This window comes from Mus caroli, chromosome 6, assembly GCF_900094665.2.
Source record: "Mus caroli chromosome 6, CAROLI_EIJ_v1.1, whole genome shotgun sequence".
NCBI classification, from domain to species: domain Eukaryota; kingdom Metazoa; phylum Chordata; class Mammalia; order Rodentia; family Muridae; genus Mus; species Mus caroli.
Genome location: NC_034575.1, coordinates 33,274,507 through 33,294,369, shown reverse-complemented (window position 1 = coordinate 33,294,369; position 19,863 = coordinate 33,274,507). Strand labels below are relative to the sequence as shown.

Sequence of the window (19,863 nt, the reverse complement as noted above, 5' to 3'; positions counted from 1 at the left end):
CACTCACTTTGTAGACCAGGCTGGCCTCGAACTCAGAAATCCGCCTGCCTCTGCCTCCCGAGTGCTGGGATTAAAGGCGTGCGCCACCACGCCCGGCTATCATGAGACATTTTTTTTCAACCTCTTAATTTGCTTCTATTTTGCATGTCACAGTTGTTGGTCATAGATATTTCTGCCTACTTGTGGGCAACTGATAGTCCCCTTCAACCTGGACATTCATATCCTTCAATGCCAGAAAGAAAAAATGAATTATATTATTGATTATTTCTTCTCTTTCATTCTCCGATTTCCTTCTGAAAGTCTGTCTTCAAATGTTTGAGACCTTGGATTGGTCTTTCTCTTTCTTTTTTCCCTCCTCTTCTTCCTCCTCTTCTTCCCTTCTTTCCCCCTCCCTCCTTCTTGTCTCTTTACCTCTTTGGTTTATTCCTGGGAAGATTTCTTCAGTTCTACCCTCTTACCAGGATTTTCTTTTCTGTAAGATAATTTAAGGCGTCTGGGGTTCACTCTAGCTGTGCCATGGCTGTCCTCTCTTAAAGCAATCTGTTCTTGTTGTAATGGCATAGTGCTTTTTTTCTGCAGATACTACTGAGACTTATTTGACAAGAAGAGAGGGAAGAATGTCTGTCCTCCCCCACAGAGTCTGAGCTTCTTTCAAAATGCTTATTCTGATTCCTGGAGGTGCTTGTATTGTTCATACTAAGGCAGGGGGACTAAGGGATTCACTGCAGCCTGAGTCCACTGTGGGAGCACAGCAGAGGTCGGCACTAAGCTCCTCTGGGGCCTATGCTGGGTTCCTCTAGGCTTTCCCTGGGCTGCCCAGGGATCTGTGCTGGGGTCCTCTGCACGCTACACTGGGCTATATCAGGATCCAACAGTACTTTCCTCCAGGGGCCTACACTTATTTCTTCCAGAAATCGACCAATGGGGTCCTCACTAGGATCTTCTAGGGGGCTAAAATGGATTCAGCTTGACACCTATTTGGGGCTCTACCAGGGTTTACACTGTATTCCTCCTATGCTGGGACCCACTAGAGGCTTCTCCAAGAGTCTTCATTAAGCTCCTCCAGGGATCTATACTCAATTCCATTAGGAGCCTATGCTGGGCTCCATTGGAAGTCTACACTGGGTTTCTCCAGACTATGCTGGGTTCCTCTCAGGGACTAAGTCACATCTCTCAGGGGGTCTATGCTGAGTTCTGCTGGGGTCTACACTAGGTTCCTTCAGGGGAGTACACTGACTTCTTCCAGGGGTCTATGCTAGGGTTCTCCGCTAGGATTCTTCAGGGGTCTATGCTGGAGTCTGCACTGGATTCCTTGAGTGGTCTACACTGGTTTCCTGTAGGGTCCAACCTGAGCTACAGCCAGAAACTTTGGCTGTGTACACTGGGAGTCTGGGTGGGTGGCTTCAGGCAGTGCGAGGGCAGAGGCTCCTAGAACCGGGAGTTCTGGCTCAGTGCTATGCTGTCCTCAGAGTAGACTCAGCCCAGTCCTTGACTCCTAGAACTACGCAACGCCACAGTGGAGAGCACAGGGCTACGCATGCCTCCTCCTCACCTTTCAAACCCGTGTACCGAGGACGTACAGTGTGTGAGTTATGTACTGAGGACAAGGACACAGCATCTGAAACCACGTCCCAGGCTTCTCTGCTCCATTCGGGGTATGGACACATAACGAAGTTACCAAGCATCTATTCTGTTTCACATTCTTCATCTCAGAATAAACCTCTCAGGTTTTTATGAGGTATCAATGTCCACAAGGCCTTCCCTATCTGCGAGGCCATATCGGCACACTCAACCAACTCCAGATCAAGATGAGTAAAACGTGCATCAGTACTGAGCACGTACAGACTTTCACATCATGTTGCTCTTCCTTCAACAGTACAGAATGGCAGCTAAGGAGCATTTACATTATGTTTGATATTAGAGTGAGTCTAGAGACCTCGAAGCATATAAGATGTGAGCAGATTCCATGCAAATATGCCATTTAGACTCAAGCACTTGAGTATTCTTGGGTTTTGGGGTCTGATGACGGTTCCAAGTCCTGGTGACCTGTAGCTGCTGAGGGAGGAGGTACGTCTCTGACATGGTGAGTTCTATGCACCACCACTGTGACCACCAGCCTTAAGCTCCTTTGTATTAGAACTGTCTCGAGTTCCTTTGGGTTCCTAAAGTAGGGCTCAGCCATCACTTGGCACAGTTCAGACTGAAACTCAAAATACCACACTGAATGCAGTGTCCTCAAATAGCCTTACAATTCATGTGGGTTGCAGGAACTCAGTAGAAAAGGAGGGTCCGTACATGAATACCCACTGTCACCACAACTGAAGAGCCTCCTCTCTCTCTGTGGGGACACTTCCTCTCAACACTGCAATGTGGGCAGAAGGACAGCCTAGGGCTCCAGACACGGTTCACTGCCGGCCTCCCCGAAGCCTGGGGTAGGCAGTTGGAGTCATTGTGATGCCTGTTTCCCAAGACCACATAACTTAAGTGCCATCACCTGGGTGGCTTCAGAAATAAGGTGTCCCCTCATAGTTATAAGAACCAGAAGTGCAAACATGGAGCAGAACCATGCTGCCTTTGAAGCCTCAGGGGAGCCTTGCTTGAGTCATCCTGCCTCTGCTGCTTTGCTGAATGCCCATGGCCTTATCACTTCATCCATCCCTAGCATGTGTCCTTCTAGGCTATGTCTGTGATTGTCTAAGGACGCCAGTTCATACTGGATCGGGCCCACTGATTCCATTCTGGCTTCCTCTTAATTAAGCATGCCAGCAGAGCCACAGTTCCACCCGAGGGCACATTCTGTGGTTCTAGGAGTTAGGTCCCACCAGGGCTCCTGTGGTGTGAATATAGTTCTACTTTTCATAAGCGTCTAACTGGATAATCATCCCAGTGTGCAGTGGCCCACCTATATGATCTGTATAATCTAGGGTTTACAGGTTCAGACTATCTGGGCTTCTAAATGCATTAGTATTAGAAGACTGGAAAACATGGGCTCTTCATGCCAGATAGATCCCACCCCACCCCCCTCTGCCCACATCCTAAAAAAGACCCATAGCTGACGTCTAAACCATCTGGGACACAGCCTGCCCAGTGTAATCCTGCCTATTTAAAAATGTTCAGATGTGGAGCTTGGTAATTTTTTAAATTTTAGGTAGCTTTTGCCAAATGCATGAGTATGGTTTTGATCAGGAAGTTGTGGGTTTGTGCCCTAATAAAAAAAAACTTTCAACATTAAAAATTCAGAATTGGTGACCACTGAGAAATCTATACAGCCTGAGGTATGCAGAGTCACTCTGTCCCCTCTCTTACCCAGAACACTGTGCCCCACTCTCAGTTCCAAAGCTAGAAATAGCCCTATCTTGAATCACCTTGAGAGTTTTCAGACCCCAGAAGAGCACTCTGGGTCAGTTTTATCAGCCTTCGCTGGGTTTGGAAGGGACAGACTCACAGCCTTCCCCAGGTCAACCTGTCTGGTTTCTGTTTACAGCGCTAACTGTTCGCTGAGGATGGCCCTCTGGACCCCAGTCTTTAGACTGATGCTCTCCTCGAGCTGTGAGGAGGGAAGCATGGCAGACTCTTCAGAGAGGGCAAGAGAGGAGAGCTGTGTGCTCAGAAAGTGCAATTAGAGTCTCTCCAGTTAGCCCCTCTGAGCCCAGTGTCCTTGGTCACACAGGAAGGGAGACAAGCTTTGCCTAGCAGAGGGAAGCAAATCCCTTGGCGGTTTCAAGTGTTAGTGGCGGGCGTGTCCTTGAGTGAGATACTCAACGCCCTCACTCTGCACATCCTCTCCAAGGCTGATCCACTCACTAAGGGTGGAGAGGAGAGTCAAGGTGTAACCAAGCCCATACCCTGCCCCATAAGGTGGGGCCTCAGCTGCATGGGGCAAGGATGAAGGGGCAGCTGCCTCCGGGGGCTCAGCTATATCATTTCAGAAGTTTTTCCAGCTTTCTGTCAAGATAGGGGCCAGACTAAGCAGAAGCTGCAAGCCCACTGGGCTCCCAGGACCACCTGTGAACTGAAGTGAGGGCTCAAAGGACTCAAGTCAAAGGACCCCATCCAAGAGGCTGGTCATCCTTGCTCCCTGGACTCCTCCCTCACCCAGGCTGTCGGGTTCTATGTTCAGGGAGCTGGGAAAGGAGCCACCACAACTGAGCCTACACTCCAGACCTTTCTCTGATTAGCACTGTGAGGTGGAAATCTTGCCATGGTTCACAGACGAGAAAGGTGGGGCGTAAATAAGTGAAGCCTACCAGCTGGGACAGTAGCTCATGTTGACCATCTCTCTGCACCTCACCAGACTATTCTAGGATCTCTGTGAGGGCTGGATATGTCCAGGGCCTAAGATGGTGTCTTAGCACCATAGAAAGAACAAGCCAGCTTAAGGTCCCATATGGTGGCAGCCACTGATGAGAACAAGCCCCACGCTCCTGACTCTCCTCTTTGAATGGAGGTAGGGCACCAAGAGAACTACAAGGTCCTGTAGAACATTCATCAGGCCAAGACACCAAGCACCCGAGAGCCATGGTGGGGGGGTCAGAGGGGGGGAGGGGGCTCTTATGTGCACCAGAGACCAAAAGAAGAGCAATGGCGATATCAGTGCTATCAGTGGTGCTAGTTCAGAGGACACAAGGCTGCACTACAAGAAGATGCCAAGAAGGGTTATGTGCTGGACCACCACAGAGAGAGGCTTGCTTTCCTCCATCCCAGTGTGTGACCAGTGAACAGGCAGGGTCAGTCAGCCACACTGGCAGTAGGAAGGACAAGAGTCAATATATTCAGGGCCAGAGATAAAGCCAGAGCCAGCCAGCCACGCTTCCCTGAAATAGCCCTACCCAGCGGGGTTAAGGGTAAAAGTTAGTAGAGCTGACCCTTTCAAATACCCCCCCCCCAAAAATGAAGAAACACAGACTAGGGAGGGAGTGACATAAGAAATACCATTGGTAGGAGGCAAGCTTAGGTCCCTGGGAAAACCCAACCACTAACCAGAAACACGCATCCCAGAAGGGCTGGTTGGCCTTTAAGCCCACCCAAGCTTCTGGTGGTCCTTTGTAATATCTTGCATCCGGGGAAACTGTGTCCTCGCCTCCATGGTTCCTACCCACTATTAGGCTTCCTTAGAGTCTGCCCCATCGCCTATCTGGGCACAGGTGGCCTTGTCCCTTCCAGGCCACCACCCACCTTCCTCACTGAGGAGCCTTCCACAACAGGTCCTCCCCATGGAGATCTGCTGACTTAACCCCTTGGCAGTGCCTTCGAACAAACAAACAACAAACTTCTGTAGCCTGGCCTGGGTGGTCCCTCAGATCTCTCGCTCATATTCTCTCTCCCCGTCCATCCCTCTTTTCTCATGCCCTCATCAGCACCCAGCACCCTAGGGTTCAGTTATCCACAAGGGATTGGCTAATTCCAGCCACCTCCTGTCTGTTCCACACCCCCAAAAGATCACCTACTCTGAGATGCCCTCCTCTGACTCAGCCCCTAGTTAACGCTACCCAGTTCCTACTAGGTAGAAGCTTGAGAAGTACCTGGAAGATGACCCTCCCTGTGTCCAACGCCTGCATCTCCCGAGCAACACTCACCACTCGCTGGCCGCCAACCCAAGTTTCCTAAATGAGTTTGTGAACTGAATGAAGTCTCTTCGCTCAGTGTCTTCTAGATAGCCTGAGGTCGCTCCCTGAGCCAGTATAACAAGAAGGAATTGGTGGCATCCCAGAATGGCTAGGAAAGTCCTCTGGGGTTTCCTCTCCATCAACCCCATCACTAGCAGGGCGCCCCCAAGGTGCAGGGAATCAAAGCTTTTGCTTTTATGAAGCACTAAATGTTTTCTCTACTAGAGATTCAGGCCGCCACGAAGGTGCTTCACTTTCGGACCCAACTAAGGTTTGGAGCATGAAGCTTGCTCCAAGGTCAAAGAGGGATTTGGCAGCAAAGATTTGTCAAAACAATGACCTGAGGTGGTCCCCAGGGACCCCTTTCCCCTCCCATAGTGACATCTGCCTGCCCTGATACTAACGAATCCCCCAGATCCATTGCTCTGCGAGCTGTCAAGGTGACTGGCTATTTCCTGGGTCTTGACTCGGGGACCGGGGGATGGAAGGCTGAGCGCTTACCCTCCAAGGCCGCCTTCCAGCTGGTGCTGCCCTCGTAGCCCGACCCGGATCGCCTCAGCAGCCCCTCTGGGCGGGCCTCTGCCTCCGCTGGAGAGCGCGGCCTGGGCGCAGCGGGCGCGGGACGAGCTGCGGGGGGCGGCGGGCGGGCGCGCGCGGGGGGCTCCCGGGCCGGCTCCATGCCGCGACGCGCGCGCGCTCCTGCACCGGGCAGCGGAGCCCGGCCCCACGCGCACTCCGCGCTGCGCGCGCCCCGCGGGCCGCCCGGGCCGGCTCGGTACTCCGGGACCGCGGCGTCCGCAAGCCCGGGCTGAGCCCGGCTCCCCGCGCCGGAGACGCTCAGGTCCCCGCCGTGCGCGCCGCAGCCTGCGCGCCGAGCCCCGCGCGGGGGAGGAGCCCGGGCTGCGAGGGAGCCGCGACCGCGGGGCGGGGTTGCGGGGAGGAAAGACAGCCCAGGCCACTGGCCCCACTACCCGCTCCCTCGCAGCTGTGAGCCAAGGTGCTCCTCCTCCAGAGTCAGCTGCTGGGCATCTTCTAAAGTGGGGGGCGTTTCCCAAGATAAGGACCTGGGAAGCCTGCTCCTGGGGTGCCTGGGGAGAACAAGGATGGGGGCTGGGACTTGTCCCACCCCCACCCCCACCCCACCCCCGACTCAGTGCTGTCATGGTCCAAGGGGACAGGGCCAAGCAGCACTGCAACCAGAGAGCCATATCGACCATCTATTACGGTTCAGGGACTTTTCTCCACATTTTGGTTTCTGTGTGACTGTTAACGTTTGCACATGGAAGCCGGAGGTCTTCGTTGGGTATATTCACTCTCCAGTTTTCTTTTTATTTTTAAATATAGGATATCACTATTCAGCCCTAGAACTCGCTATATAGACCTGGATGGCCTCTGACTCATAGCCTGCCTCTGCCCCTCAAGTGCTGAGATTAAAGTCATACGCCTCCACACTTGATACCATCTTTTTTTTTTTTTTTTTTTCTTGAGCCAGGTTCCCTCATTCAATTTGGGGCCCACCATTTCAACTAAAGTGAGCTGGCCAACCTGCTTTACGGATAGGTCTGTCTCCCCACCCCACCTCCCACTCCCCACTGCTGGGTTAGCTGCTCAACACCAGTGCAACTTTTACTTGAGCACTGGGGATCTGAACTTAGTCCTTTAGGCCTGTGCCACAAGCACTTTACCTACTGAGTCATTCCCTCTGCCTCTCTTCTGAGAGTTTTGAGACTGAATCTCACTTATAACTCTGGCTGGCCTGGAGCTCACAGTAGACCAGGCTAGCCTCCAGCAACTGTCCCCCTGCCTCTTCCTCCCAAGTGCTGGATGACACTCATGTGTCATCACAGCCTAGCTAAGCTGCAGGAACTTGTCACATGTCCCAGCCAGCTGAGAATGGACTTCAGGAAGCCTAGGGCACAGCTGGGCCTGGGAGCCCAAGCCAGTCATCCAACTGCTTGGGACACAAAGCAGAAGAATTGAGAGTTCGAGGTCTGCCTGGGTGGGCTACATAGACTGAGGCCAAACTGAAATGTATAGCGAGGTCCTGTCTCAAGAAATAACCAATCAAAAGGGCCAAGGGAGTTGGCAGATATGTGGTTGTCATGGAGATGTGAGGCATCTTGTAGGTCAGATGCCCTCTGTGACCTTTCCTAACCTCTTCTCTGACCTCTAGGAATCTACCATAGTCTCAGCCTCCAGCGTGGGTAATTCTCAGTGCGTGCTCCCACACCCCGTGTGTGTGTGTGTGTGTGTGTGTGTGTGTGTGTGTGTGTGTTTGCTTGTGGATGTGATGTGAGCTCTCAGCTATTACTCTAGTACCAGACCCGCCTGGCTGCTGCCATGCTCTTTGCTGTGATGGCCCTGGATTCTAACTCCCTGGAATTGTAAGATCCCTATAAACTCTTTCTTCTATAGGTTGTGCTGGTCATGATGTGTTTTCACAGCAATAGAAAAGTAACTAAAATACCTAGTATGCACAAAGCCCTGGGTTCTATCCCTGACACCTTATTAATTAGGTGTTATTCAAAGTTATCCTTGATTACATAGTAAGTTCAAGGGCAGTCAGAGCTAAAGACCCTGTGTAGATGATGATAGTGATAGTGACGGTGATGGTGGTCATGGTGGTGATGGTGGTGGTGATGATGGTGGTGGTGGTGATGCAGGAGTTGTGTTAGAAGGAGGTGGAGTGTGAATGCCAAGCACAGTAGTTGTTCCCTCTTAATCCTCCTGGACTAAGACTGGCCATGTTCTCTACTTTAGAACATTCTCCACCTCTCTAGGGAAGCACCTAAGTGGAATGCCACCCTAAATGCTGCAAACCTCATCATATTGGTACAGGAAGCACCAAAGACATTAGAGCAGGTTAGGCAATGGTCACAATTATAGGAAAGTTAACTCTGGAGTCAGGCGCAACGCTACCTTGGAGCAGAGGGTCAGCAAGAAAGCTCTTGCTCTGAATAGGTAAGCTAAATAGACTAAAGACAGAGTAGCTCAGCTGCAGCAGGGGGCTGACTTAGCAGTGTTCCAGCCCTGACCTGCAGACTTGAGAGTCTGATCTAAGACAAGGACCCAACCTCTGGAATCTTCCCAACCCCTAAGGGATCTCTTCATTCCAATGCCTTTGGGGACCACTGCCCCAAAACTGCTTGATCTCATAGCAACTGCTCTGGGGGTACCCAAACTCAGATAAGGCCTCAGCCAGTAAGGGATTGCCAAGATCACAGAGGAGACCTCATGATGGTCACAACCACTGACGTGTTGCTTGTGAGACACAGAGTTCCTAAGCTGGCCCTCCTCTGGGACGTGGGAGGCTAACTCTGCACCAACTGGCCCTGCAGAGCAAGCATATGTGTGAATGCTGTGGGCCTCGGTTCGGCCCACAGGAGCAGTAGGCTGCTGAGCCTCTGCTGGTAGGGGCCTCAGATGCGGGAGTCCTGCTCTGGATACAAGGGCGCCCGTGTTTACATCATTGCTAAACATGCTTGATCAGGACTGAGGTCAGCATGAGGGGCAGAGATCTAAGTGGGCTGCTGAGATGGCTCAGCAGGTAGAGGTACTTACTGCTAAAGCTGAGGACATGAGTTCAGTTCCATATGGTGGAAGGAGAAAACTCCAAGTTATCTTCTGACCTATACACACACGCATGCACACACAGAAGCACACACACACACTTATGCGCATGCGCGCGCACATGCACGCGCGCATGCGCGCGCGATGACTGGGGATACATCCCTCAGCCCCACTCCTTGTTCTCACTGCTCTCCATTCAGAGCCACATCCCTGTGTCTAGAAGGCTCTGTGCCAGGTGTCCCTGCGTTCCTTCTTGTGTCTCAGAATATGACCGTCTACTTCCACTGTTATGTAACTGTGAGTCCTGGCCCACACACCTGGAGTCGGGGGCAGGAGCAGGCATTTCCTTGTCTTCTTTTTAATCAACTGAGGTATAATTTGGGGTCACTGTCCCACTGGGATGATAGGAAATTCCATTTCAACTTTTAAAACTCTTCTTCAGACTCTGCCTCTCCCAGCTGCTCTGCCCCATGGCCACTTCAGTTGCACATCACTGAGTAATGGGCCCTGCTACCCTAAGAAGCCCCAGACCTCTTGACTTTCCCAGATGGAATGAACATTCCTCACCCCAGCAGAGCCTCCAGGAACCTCCCCTCCCCAACCCAAACACCTCTATAATCCCTCCAGAACCTGATATCAGTAGCACAGGTTAACCCTATTTCCATGTTGTCTTGTTCTCTGTCCCACCAAAGTCCTGTAGGCAAGGAGTGGTCTGTCAAGCCCTCTAAAAAAAAATTGCTTATAATTCACAAATCTGCAAAAAAAAAAAAAAAAAGTGAATAGTGTTTATTTCGGCCATCTTCCCACCAGCCTGGTTCATCTTTTCCTGAGTATTGAACATTTCTGAAATGCCTCTGTTAGCTGGACCATGGAAAATACGGATTTGCAAAACCTAAGCGTCCAGGACAGACAGGACAGCAGGAGTCAACTCAGGTTGGGAAGTGCTCACCGAGTGGCAACTGCTCCAGTGGGGTCAGTGTGCCCCAGTTTTCCAGAGGACGAGATGAGGTAGGAAATGACTCCATGTCTGATGCTGGTGAATAATTCATATTTTTAACATACAATATTATATGAAGAACAAACAAGCAGAAAGAGGCGGTCCTGGACTGCCAGGTCACAATGTCTGATTGAAACACCACACAATGTCAAGGTCTGAACAGCCTCCTCACACAGCACAAGTTGACAGAAGTCTCAAGAAAAGCAGTCACTGGATGAGATCCTGAGGACAAACGTCCAAATGAGGCCTCAGGTCACCTCACTGCTTCGGGGGTGGGGATGGGGGGGAGGACAATAAGGACTGGCTTTTGGAAAAATGCTCAAGGAGGGGGGCAACCAGGACATGGGGTGGGGACGGTGCTGGTGTGAAGATTGCAGGCTTTTTCCCTTTGGACAGGGCTGGAGACGTCAGGCTGACCCTCCTCCAATGCTGGCACGGTCAGAAGCCAAGCGAATCACCTAGGAGACTCGTCTACTACACCTGTCTCCTCTGCATTTCCACAGAATACCCGGCAGGTCTCAGCTGTGGGCAGAAAGAGGGCCAGGAGTGGCCTACATGTAACAAAATCTGAAGAAATCATTCATTGTGTGCTCTATACGTTAAGAGGAGGGGAAAGAGCCAGGCACTTAGGAGGCAGAGGCAGGCGGATTACTGAGTTCAAGGCCAGCCTGGTCTACAAAGTGAGTTCCAGGACAGCCAGGGATATACAGAGAAACCCTGTCTCGAAAAGCAAACAAACAAACAAAAACAAACAAACAAAAGGAGGAGAAAGATGGAAAACCAAGACAAAGAGAAGCTCCATGGAGACACAGGAGATAGTTATGATGTGGTCACGGGGTGGCACTGTTCTGTAGTCCTTGACTGACTGTTCCAACCAAATTCTCAGGGACTGGGGAGAACAGGAAATTGTTTGTTGGTCAAGGGTACCAAACTTCCTTAGAGCAGTGGTTCTCAGCCATCCTGATACTGCAGCCTTGATACAGTTCCTCACGCTGTGGTGACCCTCAACCATAAAATTATTTTTGTTGCTACCTCATAACTGTAATTTTGCTACGATTATGAGTTATAATGTAAATATCTGTGTTTTCCAATGGTCTTAGGTGACCCCTGTGAAAGGGTCATTTGGCCCCCAAAGGAGTCACAACCCACAGGCTGAGAACTGCTGTCTTAGCTGTCTTCTGAGATCCACCACACAGCAGCATGCCTATGGTGAATCACACACAGTGAAGTTTGGATTTCAAAACTGCTAAGGGGAATGGAGAGATGGCTCGATGAACAAGCCATTTGCTGTGTAAGCAAAGGGACCAGACTTTGGATCCCCACAACCCAAACAGATGTGAGGCGAGCTGTAATTGTAGCTTCAGAAGGCAGAGGAGATGAGGGACCCCTAAAGCAAGCTAGTTAGCAAGATTAGCCATAGCATAAAGCTCTGGGTTTGCCTGAGAGGTCCTGCCTCGGTGGATACAGTGGAAAAACAATCAAGGATGATTCTAGACATCATCCTCAGACCTCCACATACACACACACACATGCATATCACATGTGTGCACACAGAAATGAATGGGAAAGGAAGGCTGTGGATAGCTCATTTGTTAACACACTAAGCACTCCTATTTAAAAGCTGAATGTTATGACAAACGCGTGTTGTTCTTGCGCGCATCCTACTCAACCAGCAAGAAGCTGCAACAGGATCCTTCTGCACACGTTTATTGGGAGAGCTTGATTGTAGAGGCGAATAGACCCTGAGCCCAGAACTGGTGCTGCTTATATAGGCCTAGGAGAGGCGTGTCTCACACCTGGATTGGTTATGCACTATACCTCATTTGCATGTTCCTCATCCGATTGGCTACTTTCTCTCAGTATCTCACAGAACCTCATTAACATACCTCATTTGCATGTCTCACATCTGATTGGTTATTCTCTTAGTACTTTGCAGAGCCTCATTATCATGCCCGGGCCAGGCAGTGTTTTGGTGAAAAACTTTACTGCATAAATAAGCATTGGTCGTTTGCTCAAACTTATGCGTGGTGGCCACCAGAAGCGTGTGCCACTCTGCAATGGCACATGTGGCTTCCCACATGTTGTAATCCCAGGACTGGGGAGGAGGAGCCAGGTGGATCCCCGGGGCTGTCCCCTGGCACCCTCGCACTCAGGCACACACATGCATGCACACACTGAAACATAAGTCTTAAGTGTTCTTATCAAATGTAATAGATAATCGGGGTCAGAGGGGTGGCTCAGTAGTTAAGAGCACTGGCTGCTCTTGCAGAGGACCCAGGTTCAATTCCCAACACCCACATGGTGGCTTACAACTATCTTTAATAGGATCTGATGCCCTCTTCTGGCACACAGGTGTACATGTAGACAAAGCACTCATGTATAAAATACATAAAGAATTTTGAAAGAGGAATAAGTAATTAAGGGACTTGATATGCAAAATGGATTGAGGTCACACACAGGGATCACCCACAGCAGCAAGGACAGGGTTCTCAAAGATGCGGCCAAGATATTTTCCAGCCCCGGCGGCAGCTTCACATGTGACCACGGGTGCCCTGTCCTGGGATGTGAGCCTGGGTTCACTGAGCTGCTGGCAAAGCTGTCAGGAGGGTTGAATGCAGCAGGCAACATTACAAAGTTGGTGCTTTCTGTCAGTGCTCGTTCCTGGGCAGGAAGAGTGGCTGTGGAGTAAAGGAACGGGAAGGAGGAAAGGGCCACCAGGGATGGGCAAAGTAGCTCCTCACTGATGAAAAGGCCCGTGGGTTGCAAGAGGCCTGCAAGCCCAGCCTTTGTGAGGCAGACACCACTCCCTCATCTCAGGATCTCCCATCAATGCCAGGGAGCATTCACAAAGCCAGAGGTGTCATATCAGCCTCCACTCCTGGAAATGCCGTCCGTTGGACGAGGCCTCGGTGCTCTAACCAATGACTTCCATTGTGGTCTCTGCTGTCGAGATTCTAAGGATGGATTAGAGAAGCCAGTGGGAGGTAGGAGGTGTAGCTCATCTGTGGGCTGCTTGCCTGGCATGTAGTAACCCTGGGTTCCAGCCCTGTAAACTGAACGCGGAGGCACAAACTTATCCATCTCTCAAGAGGTGGAGGCAAAAGGGTCAACCTCAGCTACACAGCCAGTTTCAGACCAGCCTGGGCTACATGAAGAGTGGGGGCAAAGGGGCAGGAAGGCTTGGCTGCTAGGGCCTACGATGTTAGAAGCTGAGCTTAGGTCACATCCCAGCCCAGTCTCAGTGTGTTAACCACTTTGCTCCTCATTCTGACCAAATACCTGACGAGAAACCACTTAAGGGAGGGGGGGGGATTTCAGTTTGCCATTTGGGGTTAAACCACCGTGGTTGTGGAAGAGGTTCAGCAATGTAGAGGCAGGAGCATGAGGCCGCTGGTTCTCTAACCTCTAAAGCACCCAACCCAGCAACCAGCACCCTCCAGCCAGGCTCCTCCCCCTCCTCCTAAAGGTTCCACAGTCCCGCAAAAATAGTGTTCAAAGCTGATGACCAAGTGTGCAAGCACACCACCCCAGGGGCTGGGAGGTGGGGAGTCACACTCAATACATAACAGGGTTTAGCTACCTTTGTGGCTTTACTTCCCGTCTGTGCAGATTGTAACTCCGTTGATAAAATGGTAGAGTGTCTGCCTTGTATGCATGAGGATATAAGTTTGACTCCCAGAACCCGCATTTTAAAAACATTTTAAAACAAACAAAACGCCTGGTGTGGTGGTGTACCCATGTAATTTCAGCACAAGGGACGAAGGCTCACTGGCCAGCATGCCTAGCCTAATTGTCAGGTTCCAGGCCAATGAGAGACTCCGCTCCAAACTCTGTTCAAATGGAGAGGCTGGGGTGGTTCCGTGGTGAAAGCACTTGTCTCCAAATCTAATGGCCAAGAGTTCTATCCCTCATCGTGGAAAGAGAGAACTGACCCCACAAGTTATTCTTTGACCTCTACATATGTGTTGTGGCCCTTACACACTTGAACACACACAAATAAGTGCATGTAGTAAAACGCCGTCCATTTAAGTGTAAGCCTAAGCCTCTAGTAGGAAAGTCATTTCTCTAGCCCACAAAACTTTCACTAAAAATAAGTGATGGCTCCTGCAAAATGGCCCAAAGTTGTCCTTTAGTCTTCACACACGTGTGTATAGGTACACACACACACACACATTTCCTCGTTGCTGTTTGTCTTAGTCAGGGTTTCTATTCCTGCACAAACATCATGACTAAGAAGCAAGTTGGGGAGGAAAGGGTTTATTCGGCTTACACTTCCATATTGCTGTTCCTCACCGAGGGAAGTCAGGACTGGAACTCAAGCAGGTCAGGAAGCAGGAGCTGATGCAGAGACCATGGAGGGATGTTCTTTACTGGCTTGCTTCTCCTGGCTTGCTTAGCCTGCTCTCTTATATAATCCAAGACTACCAGCCCAGAGATGGTCCCACCCACAAGGGGCCTTTCCCCCTTGATCACTAATTGAGAAAATGCCTTACAGTTGGATCTCATGGAGGCATTTCCTCAACTGAAGCTCCTTTCTCTGTGATAACTCCAAGTTGACACAAAACCATCCAGTTTTGCACCATTATTGCACTAAGTTCCACACTTATCTTTTTCCTTGTGTAGTAGCTTTAGTTTGTACCCTGAACCATGTTGGATTTCAGGCTGCATGTAGAAAGACCTTTTAAACAAAGTTGTATCTTCCCATTTGCTGTGCGCTGTTTGTAAAACTTAGCCCAACACACACACACACAATAAAAATGTACCATCTTGGCCCCCTTTGAACTGGCCAGCTCAGTGCTGCTCCTCGTATCTATGCAGCCATCTCCACAGCTCATGTCCTGAACATTCCCATCTTGTAAATTTCTGAACTCACTAGACAACGCCTGCCCTCCTACCCAACCCCTGGTACTCAGCACTGTATTCCTGTCTCTGAGTCTGACCAGTCTATGCCACTGAAACTGCATGTAACTGGGCCCCAGACCTTAGCACAACCGACTCCATGTTGGAAGTGCCAGTGAGCTGTAAAACTCAGCATGTAGCCAGCACCACCTGTCACTGATGAAAACAGAGACCTAATCCATCTAAGTCCATACTTATGAGAAACTCATGTACTAACCTTGCTTTCTGGCTTCTGCTTCTGGCTCACTGTTCTTGTTAACTGAAGTGTGTCAATCCAGAACATGGTCTTTGTGCGTAAAAGCTTATCCTGCGACAATGTCAATGCTACACTGGGATCCTGAGCACCCAGTGCCATCACCAGCCAGCTAGTAAAGACTTAAACCCATATCCAAACCATATCCTTCTCTGGTGAGTACCCCACAACACTGCACAGCCATGTTTTATGAGCCTGGAAGTCTGTGCACAGTTAACATGCATCAGAATGGCTTAGATTTCTTTATTTGATCTTGTTGGAATTAGTAAGAGGAACTCATCAACTTTGCCCTTTTAGCCCCTGAATGCCCCTGGATCCATGTTAAACATAAATCCAAGGGGCGAGCTCATCAGCTGGGTCACCACAACATAGCACGAATCACCTAGTTGCTGGCCAAGAACAGAAAGAGATTGTCTTGCTCTGAGTCGACTTGGCTGCTTCTGTATTTTAGTTTTACTTGCAAACTTCATCCAGCCAACTATGCTACCTTATGCTGTACAGATACTTCCCGGGTTAGCAGCCGACTGCTAGACCCAGACCAGTGAGGGAAAGGAGAAACACGTTGGCTCTTACAGTTGAATGTTGGGACACCCTCAGTCGGACTCAAGCTCCATCACTGAGATAAGCACTACACTCTACCTCTCCATAGTCTGCCTTTGTCTTCAGACTCTGCGCAGTGGAAGGTAGCCACTGAACTGGCATCTTCCCGTGGGCAGAATCAGCAGAGAAAGTTCAGACAAACCCACACCAGCATGAAAACACCACGCACTCCCTGTCTTGTTTATGGTTTCTATTGCTGAGAAAAATACCATAACCAAAAGCAAACTGGAGAGGGAAGAACTTATTTCACTTTATGTTGCGCCCACCTCGGCCGGCAAGGAAGACACAACACGGTCGGATTCTTCTCAACAGCCTTTATTACAGGAACGCCTCAATGCTGCTACGGGGACCCCCGGTACCCAGGGAGGTCTGCTTATATACTCTCAGCCCCCATCCACTCACGGCAGGCCACGTCACCTCACCAGGCACGCAGCTTCAGCCAATCAGGGTGGCAGGGGCATGTCTCCACCAAATATGGACTTGTTTACACCACCAGCATCATGGTGCACCTGCACAGCTCTCACGATGGTTGTGGCTTATTTTCAGGTGTATGAGGAAGTCAGGTGCAAGTCATAAAACTTAGCTGCAGTCCCGGGCGCCATCTTGGGACTGCTGCCACACCCGCTCCTCACAACTTTACAACTGTCAGGACATACTTTATCCAGGGAAGCCAGGACAGCAATTTAAAGCAGAAACCTGGAGATAGGAACTGAAGCAGAGGCCATGGAGGAATCCTGCCTACTAGGTTATTCAGCCTGCTTTCTTATACAACTCAAGACCACCCAGCCTAAGGATGGAACCACCCACCATAGACTCAGCCAACCGACATCACTCATTAATCAAGAAAAGGCACTACTGACTTGCCTCCTGGTGAGTTTTATGGAGGCAGTTTCTCAGTTCAGACTCCCTCTTCTCTAAGATTCTAGCTGCTGTCAGACTGACAACAAACTAAGCAACATAATCATCTCCTGTGACAGTGACTAAGGCTAAAGTGTTGATCACACATCCAGCCCTGGAGTTGGGGTCAGGGCCATCCCCATCCAGATTACGGGACTGGAAGTGGGAAGAGCAGGGAGGTGGTGGTGCACGACTTTAGTCCCAGCACTCGAGAGGCAGAGGCAGGTGGGTCTATGAGTTCCAGGACAGCCTGGTCTACAGAGTGAGTTCCAGGGCAGCTAGGGCTACACAGAAAAAACATTTTCTGAAAGACAAAGAAAAAAAGGTAAGAAAAGAAAAAGGAAAAGAAGAAGAAAGTGAGAAAAAACAGTCCCCAAAGAAAATCCAGGCTACTGCACACAAGGGACCAGGGTCAGTGGTAAAGCTCTTTCCTCCCATGGGTAAGCTAGACCCCAATTCAATCCCCAGTGCTACAGGAGAAAGAGTGGGGGGGGAGAGGGGGAGGATGGGAGAGGGCAGGGGAGGGGAGAGGAGAGGAAGGAAAAGTGGTCAACTGAGATCCTCTTCTAAGAAGGGAAAGACTGCTGTTCACAGAACAACAAAGCTGGAGATGGCACTGGGGTTTGGGACACTTGTTTTAATAGAGGACCCAGGCTCAGTTCTCAGCACCTACATGGTGGATTACAGATGTCTACAGCTGCAGTTCAAAGGGATCTTGATGCCTTCTTTTGACCTGCACAAGCATCAGACATACACACAAGCAAAACACTCATACATATAAAATAAATAAATTTAAAAAGTTATCAGTAAGAGAAAAAGAGGGAGAAGAAAGGGTAACTACCCTGGAGCCCAGTCTGCAGGAGAGCTGTGTTTAGCATTTCCTGAGGGACAATCTGCAGCCCTGAGAAGCTGGTTCTTGCAGAGAGATTGGCTCGTGGGTGAAAATGCTCTCAGTAACGATTCTGCCAAGACCGGCTGCCTCATGCATTAGACTCTCCCAGAGGGTAACAGGAACCTGCAAGGGTCAGGAAGCTCAGCCGCACCAGCTGAGGAAAAAACCCAAATCTGATATGATAAGTATTTTTAACAACAGGAATAAATACAGGCTTTCTTCTTACAAAACAGATATGTAGATAGGCTGTTTTCAGTAAATACGTTATTTAAGTCAATTTTCTTTCTAATTTAATATACAGTATATATGCTTTTAAGAACTCTAATACATGGCCTAGCACTGCTTTCACTCTCTTGAGAACCTATATTGGGACAAGATTCTTGTCCCAGGCACCACAAGGCTGGCCGCAAACACTCTGCTTTCCTTTTGCACACGGCCGCCCTCTAGTGACAAGAAGGGAGTATCGCTGCAATCTGATGAGCTGGAGAAGACTGGCACCTCTATCTGGGTGGAACTTTCTGGTTTATGCACACAGCTTTATGGCGAGGGGTAAACCAGCTGTAGACCCTGCTAAGGAGCGTGGTTGGTGGCCCTGTTCTCCTTGACAACTCGAAGCCTGAAAATATCGCAACGAAGCTTTCTGATGACTGTCCTCCTGGTGACTGCCCAACTGAGAATTGCCCAGAGGGCGCACATTCAGCATAGCAGAGGGCTCCTATTCTCCCTGAGCCAAGGCCTGTTATAGTCTGAAGATTCCTGGTCCCTAAAACTGCTTCCGACAGCCACCTCGCACCAGCACCCCTCTTGTCCCAAGCATATACAGACAAGCATATACAAGCCCGTTGGCACCCATCCCAAACAGCAGGACCAGAATCCTGGCTCCTTAGATCCACCGAGAAAGATCTTTGCCGGTGTTTCTTGCAGCTGTTTTTCTTGGGCAATGGGACTCTTAGCCACACGTGGTGAGTACATCATTTGGAGCCGCTTGGATGCAAGCCGTGAACAGTACCTAACCAAAACTGCCTCACATGGCTGCACAAGTTGCTCACTGCACAAAGATACTGGACCTGGGGTCATGGGGATCTGGAATTCAGCCCTGACCTGATAACAAAGTTAGGCTTGCTGGTGAGGGGTTATCCCGGGAGAAAGGAGCTCAATTTCTAATGAGGATTGTTTTGTTTGTTTTGTTTTTGTTTTTGTTTGTTTGGAAGTGTGTGTGTGTGTGTGTGTGTGTGTGTGCGCCCCCCCACACACACACACAGAGTAAAGTACATGTGGGGGACTTTTTGTCCAGTTTTCACAAAGGCACAAACTGACTGCTACAGTTTAAATGTGAAATGCTGCTTCAGCCTAGGCTCCTTAGCCCCTGTCTTCCCATATGTAGAAAATCCTCCAACGGGCCCAGGACACTCACTGGTTAGGGCTTACTGTAGAGGTTACCCAGGTTCTGTGCTGCCCCCTAGGGACACTTTTGGGGACTAAGGTCAGCTTTCCTGTGGAAGGCTGGTATTGATGTGTCTTTACCCCTCTCTCTGTCTTTGTTCCTCAAGCTTATCTCCAACAGCCAAACTCATCTCTCTTGTTCTCAGAACGCCCCCAGACTGAAATACTATTCCAGCCGCTACATTCAGGTGCCACTGCTGTAGAAGGTATCCCTGGGAGGTCACACTACTTAGTTAAGACCCTCCTGTCTAAGGGGCTGGAGAGCCAGTTCAGTGACTAAAAGCACTTACTGCTCAGGGTTTCGTTGACAGCACCCACATGGCAGCGGCTTCTTACTTTAGCTCTAGTTTAGCAGTTCTCAACCATGGGCCATGTCCCCTCTGGGGGATGGAATGACCCTTTCACAGGGGTTACCTAGGACAGTTGGAAATATCCTATATCTAAAACATGATTCACAACAGTAGCAAAATTACAGTTATGAAGTAGCAATGAAAATATTTTATGGTTGGAGTTCACCACAACATGGGGGACTGTATTCAAGGGTCATAGCATCAACAAGCTGAAAACCACTGCTCTATCTCTAGGGGACCTGATGCTCTCTCTGGTCTCTTGGGGCACTGCATACACATGTGCTGAGTAAGTTTCCTCTAAGATTGAAACATTCCGTCCTTCAGAGAAATTCCTTAAACAGGAAGGTAAACAACAC

At 50.0% G+C, this 19,863-nt stretch overlaps 1 protein-coding gene across 1 annotated transcript in view; it reads right to left on the bottom strand.

The window, feature by feature from the left end:
* Positions 1–6,447, bottom strand: part of Clec2l (C-type lectin domain family 2 member L) — a 17,390-nt gene extending 10,943 nt beyond the window's left edge. The window contains exon 1 of the mRNA XM_021165866.1: positions 6,108–6,447. Within this exon, the coding sequence (XP_021021525.1) occupies positions 6,108–6,285 (178 nt within the window). The 5' untranslated portion in view covers positions 6,286–6,447. The remainder of the gene's footprint in view (positions 1–6,107) is intronic.
* Positions 6,448–19,863: the final 13,416 nt, after the last annotated feature.